The sequence below is a fragment of the Diaphorina citri genome, unplaced genomic scaffold (genome assembly GCF_000475195.1).
Source record: "Diaphorina citri unplaced genomic scaffold, Diaci psyllid genome assembly version 1.1 scaffold772, whole genome shotgun sequence".
In the NCBI taxonomy this organism is placed as follows: domain Eukaryota; kingdom Metazoa; phylum Arthropoda; class Insecta; order Hemiptera; family Psyllidae; genus Diaphorina; species Diaphorina citri.
The window spans coordinates 94,029-101,706 of NW_007378205.1; the positions used below are offsets into that span (position 1 = coordinate 94,029).

General features: G+C 37.7%; 2 protein-coding genes across 2 annotated transcripts in view; one reads left to right on the forward strand and one right to left on the reverse strand.

Annotated features, from left to right (window-relative positions):
* LOC103511943 (pre-mRNA 3' end processing protein WDR33-like) overlaps nucleotides 1-1,833 on the reverse strand; it is a 17,996-nt gene extending 16,163 nt beyond the window's left edge. The window contains exons 1-3 of the mRNA XM_008476695.2: nucleotides 1,252-1,833; nucleotides 490-1,031; nucleotides 223-368 (exon numbers count right to left, since the gene is read on the reverse strand). Coding sequence (XP_008474917.2) covers nucleotides 307-368; nucleotides 490-1,031; nucleotides 1,252-1,625 — 978 coding nt within the window. The 5' untranslated portion in view covers nucleotides 1,626-1,833 and the 3' untranslated portion in view covers nucleotides 223-306. The remainder of the gene's footprint in view (nucleotides 1-222; nucleotides 369-489; nucleotides 1,032-1,251) is intronic.
* Nucleotides 1,834-2,708: 875 nt separating this feature from the next.
* LOC103511944 (E3 ubiquitin-protein ligase RNF123-like) overlaps nucleotides 2,709-7,678 on the forward strand; it is a 10,180-nt gene continuing 5,210 nt past the window's right edge. The window contains exons 1-5 of the mRNA XM_008476696.2: nucleotides 2,709-2,876; nucleotides 3,957-4,063; nucleotides 5,125-5,348; nucleotides 5,573-5,813; nucleotides 7,299-7,542. Coding sequence (XP_008474918.1) covers nucleotides 3,960-4,063; nucleotides 5,125-5,348; nucleotides 5,573-5,813; nucleotides 7,299-7,542 — 813 coding nt within the window. The 5' untranslated portion in view covers nucleotides 2,709-2,876; nucleotides 3,957-3,959. The remainder of the gene's footprint in view (nucleotides 2,877-3,956; nucleotides 4,064-5,124; nucleotides 5,349-5,572; nucleotides 5,814-7,298; nucleotides 7,543-7,678) is intronic.

Sequence of the window (7,678 nt, forward strand, 5' to 3'; positions counted from 1 at the left end):
GGTCCCCTGGATTCTCTTATATCCAGGTTCGACTATATTTTAGGTTTATAATACGGTTATTTCATTTCTAGGTACCTACCCATCTTATTGCAATTCTTTTTTCCAGCAGAGTATCCCAGTTACTTCGTATTAAGTACATGAATTTGGTTACAAAATTATTTTAGAAAAAAATACTTTGACTTTTTCAATGTTTTTTTTTTTTTTTTTTCAATTTGAATTAAAATTAGTTATTTTCTTTTCAATGACAAGCACAGTTTGATTTCAAAATTTGAGTTTTTACGCACAGAAAGAACTTTGTACCGTTTGTCAATATTGTCTGAACGTTGAGTAAAACGTGAGAAATAGGAGTGCGGAGTTATTCGTGGAACAAGCCACAGGTAACTCATGTAACAGGAACTTTATTGAAGTATGATCAAAGCACTTTCAATTCCAGGTAGGTAACCCAATAGTATGTACTTATGTAAATACGTAGCCAACCTATGGGATTTCGTGGAACAAGCCACAGGTAACTCATGTAACAGGAACTTTGTTGAAGTATGATCAAAGCACTTTCAATTCCAGGTAGGTAACCCAATAGTATGTACTTATGTAAATACGTAGCCAACCTATGGGATTTCCAGAGCGAATACCTATTTAAAATCATCTGTTTGTCTATTGGCTCTATCAAAATAATCAGGCTTTCTATCAGTATCTTTATCTCACCATCTTCCCACTCAGCCAGTGTAGGATCTTCCCAAGCCACACCTCCAGCTGTCCTAATTTTCTTTGCCTTATTATTCTTGTCTTTCTTCTTCAAGTTTTGTCCACCAGGGTTCTGCTGTGAATTAGACTGTCCAGGATTGCTTGGTCCACTTTGGACAACAGTTTGTGTCACTATAGATGCTGCAACAGCATCAGCCATTTCCTTAGCTTTCTTTTTGGACATGGGTTTTTGATTCTTCTCCATTGGGGGAGGCAGTTCAGGACCAGAAGGCACAGCAAGGGTGTTTTCTTTTTTGTCTTCCTTATTTATGTACAATTTTGGTGTGGCACTGGAAAAGAAAATATCAAGGAACTCATTTTATTGAACATTCAACATGACAGTAAAACTTTTGGTTGGTAATTCAAACCTTCATAATATTTGAAAATTTGTATTAATTGAATTTCAGCAAACCTGGTGAAACTACATAAGTAGGTTAACAACGAACATACTCTGACAGAGGTAAACCTTACATAACATAAAAACTTTCATAACTTGATTACAAATCTTACCTCAAAACTACTGTAGGCTTCTTTTTCTTTGGCCTCTCAGGAGGTCTGTCTGGAAAATCAGGCATTCCCATACCAGGACCTCCCATGGACCCTGGTCCCATTCCAGGGGGGCCCATCATTGGCCCTCCAGGACCCATCATATTAGGAGGCCCCATCATATTCATAGGGCCTGGGGGTCCTCCCATCATGTTCATTGGGCCTGGGGGTCCCCCCATGTTCATTGGACCTGGAGGCCCACCCATATTCATTGGGCCAGGGGGTCCATTCATATTCATTCCTGGAGGTCCTCCCATTCCTGGGGGTCTCATCATGCCAGGAGGGCCCATCATGGGGCCCCCTGGACCCATCATATTATTGGGTGGCATCATACCCATGGCTTGAGGGTTTATCCCAGGAGGAGGGGGAGGTGGTGGCAGGGGTAGGGAGGCCCCTGCAGATGAGGCTGGCGCAGTACCTGGAATCAGATTTACATTTATGTGAAAATCCAAGCATGTATTAGTTTTGATCTTACTGAATTTTGATTCTGTAAAAAAGTTGTGTTTGTGTTCTAGCTATGCAATAAAACTTCATTGTTCAGCTCTCTTTAAAAAAAAAAAAAAAAAAAAAAAAAACAATTTAAAATTTTTTTTTGAAAAAAATTTGTTGTAAGCATTTGAAAATGGCTAAGAGTTCAGCAGTAAATACAGAACAGATAGGGTTAAGCGAGAAGGAAAAATATTCGTCTCCAACAGAGAAGGCGCAGCCAGTATTTATCATAGATTTGGAACCATCAACAAAACAATGACAAAAGTCAGAAAACTTAGAAATGTATTGATTGAAGGCTGATTGAATTTCCAAGGAGGAACAATTATCTTTCTTCACATTAATAAGCCTATCAAATGAAATAGGTTGTACAAGCCATTGTTCCTTATGAGAAACAAGTTTGATGACGTTTTGGACATCAAAGGAAATCAAATTACTGTCTTTGAATCTAACAAATAGAGGTTTTGGCTTGGTTTTTTATAAAAACTTTTCAATTTTTTTTTGAATTTTCGCGGTAGGTTTTTGTTTACGAATTTGGCATGCACTCTAGCGGCAATTTTCAAAAGTACGTAAGATCCGTTTACACGATCAACAAAACGCTGCATTTTTGATAAGAAACAGCTGATTTCAAATGATAAACAAAAATTTCAACTTTTACCATTTTTGCTAGAAAGTTGAAATTCAGCCACTTTATTTTTCCAATTTCTTATTTCTGTGAAAATTTGTCAAAGAAAAAGGAAATCCCACCAGTTTTACCGTTGAAATTCAGCCACTTTATTTTTCCAATTTCTTATTTCTGTGAAAATTTGTCAAAGAAAAAGGAAATCCCACAGTTTTACCTTGTTCCCAAGTGGCAATACTACACTGAACGTTAGCATTGATAGACTTTCTTCTAAAATTCAAAATCAACTGTGTAATTCCATTTTATGTTCAGCCACTTTATTTTTCCAATTTCTTATTTCTGTGAAAATTTTGTCAAAGAAAAAGGAAATCCCACAGTTTTACCTCGTTCCCAAGAGGCAATACTACACTGAACGTTAGCATTGATAGACTTTCTTCTAAAATTCAAAATCAACTGTGTAATTCCATTTTATGTCACATAAGTAAGTATCTTGAATAGATAAGCAGAAGAAAAGATGAAAGGTCTTCTTAGGCTAAAAACAGAGTGGAGTAGAGAGAAAAGAGCATCGAGCTCTTTGTTCTGAGGTGCTCTTTGCACTTAGGTCCATGTGAGGCCTGTTCTTCTTTCCTACACCTCATTGATGGTGTCACCCAACGTTCACTCTGCAAGAGGAGTGGGGGTAAAAATTGTGGAAACAAACATGACATCTAGCAGAAAAATTATAAAACAATTCTGTACTTGATGCTAATCAAGAGTCGCTTCCAGACTTTAGGATGCTGCATTCACTCGAAGAGATACGCCAGGAGGGGAAGTGAAATGAAAAATATGTATCCAGTTCACATTGGGTTCTAAACACTCACAGTACCTTAAAACAAAAAACAAAAAAAAAAAAAAAAAAAAAAAAAAAAAAAAAAAACAAAAAAAAATCAGTACTTCAGTACCTTGAGGTCAAACTTCATTACTTTTCTCAACTGTACTGCATTGATAACCCATTAAAATTCAAAATTTGCCTTTGTCTGCCATTACACTATTTTTTCTTGCATACCCCCAGAATGTCTCTCACGTACCCCCTGTCAGGAACCACTGCTCAATGCTTGACAAGAGTCTACATGCTAAGCTCTTTGCTTCACTCTGTTTTGAGCCTCAATTATTTAGTACAACATTCCAAATACGGCCTGGACCTTGTTTCAGAAGAACACTCACTTTACATTTCATTTTACTCTTTGAGCCTCAATTATTTACTTAGTACAACATTCCAAATACGGCCTGGACCTTGTTTCAGAAGAACACTCACTTTACATTTCATTTTACTCCCAAAAAAGTTAGGTAATAGAGAAGAAAAACCTTAGATAACATTGTTACCTCCAAATATATTTTGCTGTCTCCACAGATTATGCACATTACTTAATTATTTAGTACAACATTCCAAATACGGCCTGGACCTTGTTTCAGAAGAACACTCACTTTACATTTTCATTTTACTCTCAAAAAAGTTAGGTAATAGAGAAGAAAAACCTTAGATAACATTGTTACCTCCAAATATATTTTGCTGTCTCCACAGATTATGCACATTCAGAAAATTATTGAACATGTGTTTGGCAATGAATTCCTGCAAGATTTGAAGTCTGATGTCCAATCCAAGAATCCTGATGAAATAGTAGGAGAGGAGTAAGTATTGTGTAAATAGGAAACTACCCTATAACTGTGCTACATTTTACTAAAAGCTGGGCATCACTTCAAACTCTTGATGTTCACACACTAGGTACATTTGATTGATACTATTAGGAGTACTGCAAAGACCTGAAAAGAACACATGGGGTGTAAGGGGCCCTGGGTATCTAGGGGCCCTTGAATGTAGTAAAATTCTAAAAATATTTTTGTTCACTCGCATTTTCCTCTCAAAAAAGTTATGTACCTACCTAATAGAGAAGAAAACCCTTAGATGACATTGTTACCTACTTCCAAAATCTGATTGTTATTGTGTCATCTCAACAGATTATGCACATTCAGAAAATTATTGAACATGTGTTTGGCAATGAATTCCTGCAAGATTTGAAGTCTGATGTCCAATCCAAGAATCCTGATGAAATAGTAGGAGAGGAGTAAGTATTGTGCAAATAGGAAAATACCCTATAAACAAAAACATGCTACCAGGGCTGTTAACTAACAGGCTGTTAGGGGATAAAAAAAGGTTTTGGTGAAACTCACCCTACAAGGCACTCACCTGGTAAATAGGAGGGTGTGGGTTCAATCCCAGCCGAGGTATGAAATTTTATCCTCAATTTAATTTGAGAATTTGACCACAGTAATAGTAGTAGCCTACTGCTGGAGTAAACGGACTTTTCAGTCCTATGTGAGCAGTATAAATAAGCACTATTATTACATTTTACCACATGATGGGCATCACTTCAAACTTGTGATTTTCACACACCAGGTACACTTGTTTGATAACTTTAGGAGCACTGCAAAGGCCTGAAAAGAACACATGTGTTGTAAGGGGCCCTGAGTATCTAGGGGCTGTAATATGTGAAATACTAAAAATATTTTTAGTTTAATATTCTGTTCACTCCAGCATTTATATTTTATTCTCAAAAATAACCTGAGTGCCAAGTTCCAGTAAGCAAGTACACCTGTGTATCTTTACACAATCCAATTCAGCAGGTTTTTCTTATCTTCATAGACCAGGTTTCTCTGAAAATACACTTATTGTGTGATCATTTTGATTCTAGATGGAATTATACCATTGAAGATGTCAAGTTTACTGTCAACAGTCTGCTCAACAAAATCAATCCCAAACAATCCAATCAAGATGGCCGAATTGGTCCGGCCGAGACTGTGTTTGATACTGAAACAAAGAACAGGCACATTACATTCTCTGCAGATAAGTTAACAGCCACCTGTACTCTTCCAAAAGGCTCGGGAACTGCCAAGGCTAATACAGCTCTGTACAAGGGTAGGTATCTGAGGAACATTGGCTTAATTAAGTTTGAAAAGAAACCTATATTTTGTGGTACAATATGAAAAAAAGGGAGAGGGGAGTTCTGTTATTGACCTAGTGTAGTGCAGACAAAATTCAGTCTAATAGGTACAATATTAGTGTGGCAATAGAGGAAGAAGATTGATGACAAGTATTTACACTTAACACAGTTAAAAATCCTAAAATTAATATTTTTGCAGGCAAGTGGCAGTATGAAGTACAGCTGGGCACATGTGGTATTATGCAAGTGGGATGGTGTACTGTACTGTGCAAATTTATGGCAGAGATGGGAGTGGGTGACACAACTCATTCCTATGCCTATGATGGGCAGCGGAAGAAAAAGTGGAATGTAGCAGCTCAGAACTATGGTGAAACCTGGTTTGCAGGAGACATCATTGGTACAGTCATAGATTTGAATGAGGGCACCATTGAGTTTTACAGGTTTGTCTTTTACCCCGTTTAATAGTCCTAATGCCTATTGTATATTTTTTTTCTTCTTCTTTTTTCCCCAAGAGGTTCAACAGAGGGCTACTGTAACAATGTCGGTCTTATCATCCCGAAATCATAAGAAGAACCAGTTTAATAGTCCTAATGCCTATTGTATATTTTTTTTTCTTCTTCTTTTTTCCCCAAGAGGTTCAACAGAGGGCTACTGTAACAATGTCGGTCTTATCATCCCGAAATCATAAGAAGAAGGAGCACAGGATAGGAAAGAAATCAATCCGCTCTGAAAACAAATGCTATCTGTTTGAGATAAAGGTCTCACCGGGAGGGAATCATGCCCGCGACCTATAAGGTAGGCACTCTAACCTCCAAGCTAACTAGGTGGACTTTCCTTTCTTACTATCTTTTATCTGATGGAAATGTTTTTCTCACCGGGAGGGAATCATACCCGCGACCTATAAGGTAGGCACTCTAACCTCCAAGCTAACTAGGTGGACTTTCCTTTCTTACTATCTTTTATCTGACGGAAATGTTTATTTGAAAAGAAACCTATATTTTGTGGTTCCTACAATATGAAAAAAGGGGAGAGGGGAGTTCTGTTATTGACCTAGTGTAGTGCAGACAAAATTCAGTCTAATAGGTACAATATTAGTGTTATTTGAAAAGAAACCTATATTTTGTGGTTCCTACAATATGAAAAAAGGGGAGGGGGGAGTTCTGTTATTGACCTAGTGTAGTGCAGACAGAATTCAGTCTAATAGGTATAATATTACTGTGGCAATAGAGGAAGAAGATTGATGACAAGTATTTACACTTAACACAGTTAAAAATCCTAAAATTAATATTTTTGCAGGCAAGTGGCTGATGACAAGTATTTACACTTAACACAGTTAAAAATCCTAAAATTAATATTTTTGCAGGCAAGTGGCAGTATGAAGTACAGCTGGGCACATGTGGTATTATGCAAGTGGGATGGTGTACTGTACTGTGCAAATTTATGGCAGAGATGGGAGTGGGTGACACAACTCATTCCTATGCCTATGATGGGCAGCGGAAGAAAAAGTGGAATGTAGCAGCTCAGAACTATGGTGAAACCTGGTTTGCAGGAGACATCATTGGTACAGTCATAGATTTGAATGAGGGCACCATTGAGTTTTACAGGTTTGTCTTTTACCCCGTTTAATAGTCCTAATGCCTATTGTATATTTTTTTTCTTCTTCTTTTTTCCCCAAGAGGTTCAACAGAGGGCTACTGTAACAATGTCGGTCTTATCATCCCGAAATCATAAGAAGAAGGAGCACAGGATAGGAAAGAAATCAATCCGCTCTGAAAACAAATGCTATCTGTTTGAGATAAAGTTCTCACCGGGAGGGAATCATACCCGCGACCTATAAGGTAGGCACTCTAACCTCCAAGCTAACTAGGTGGACTTTCCTTTCTTACTATCTTTTATCTGACGGAAATGTTTTTATCTGTTTTTAGAAATGGCTTTTCCATGGGGATCGCGTTTGAGAAAATTCAAACTGGCCCGGGTATGGCCTATTTTCCGGCCGTCAGTTTGTCCAGCGGAGAAAGTGTGGTGGCCAATTTCGGAGGCTCCCCCTTCAAATACCCTTTGTCGGGATACGAACCCATTCAACTGGCACCCCTCAAGGAATCAATCAAAGCCAATATTGTGCTGGATTGGGTGAGAAATCTGCTCACGTTGGAGGAAATGAAACCGGAGGTAATTCAAAAAATCAAATCAATCTCTCAAATCTCAAATTCTTTGTGGTAAAGCAGAGCTTTTTCGCAACTTTTGTGAATATCACAACATTACTAAGTGCCTCCTTTCCAATCAATTTCCATATTTCAATAATCTT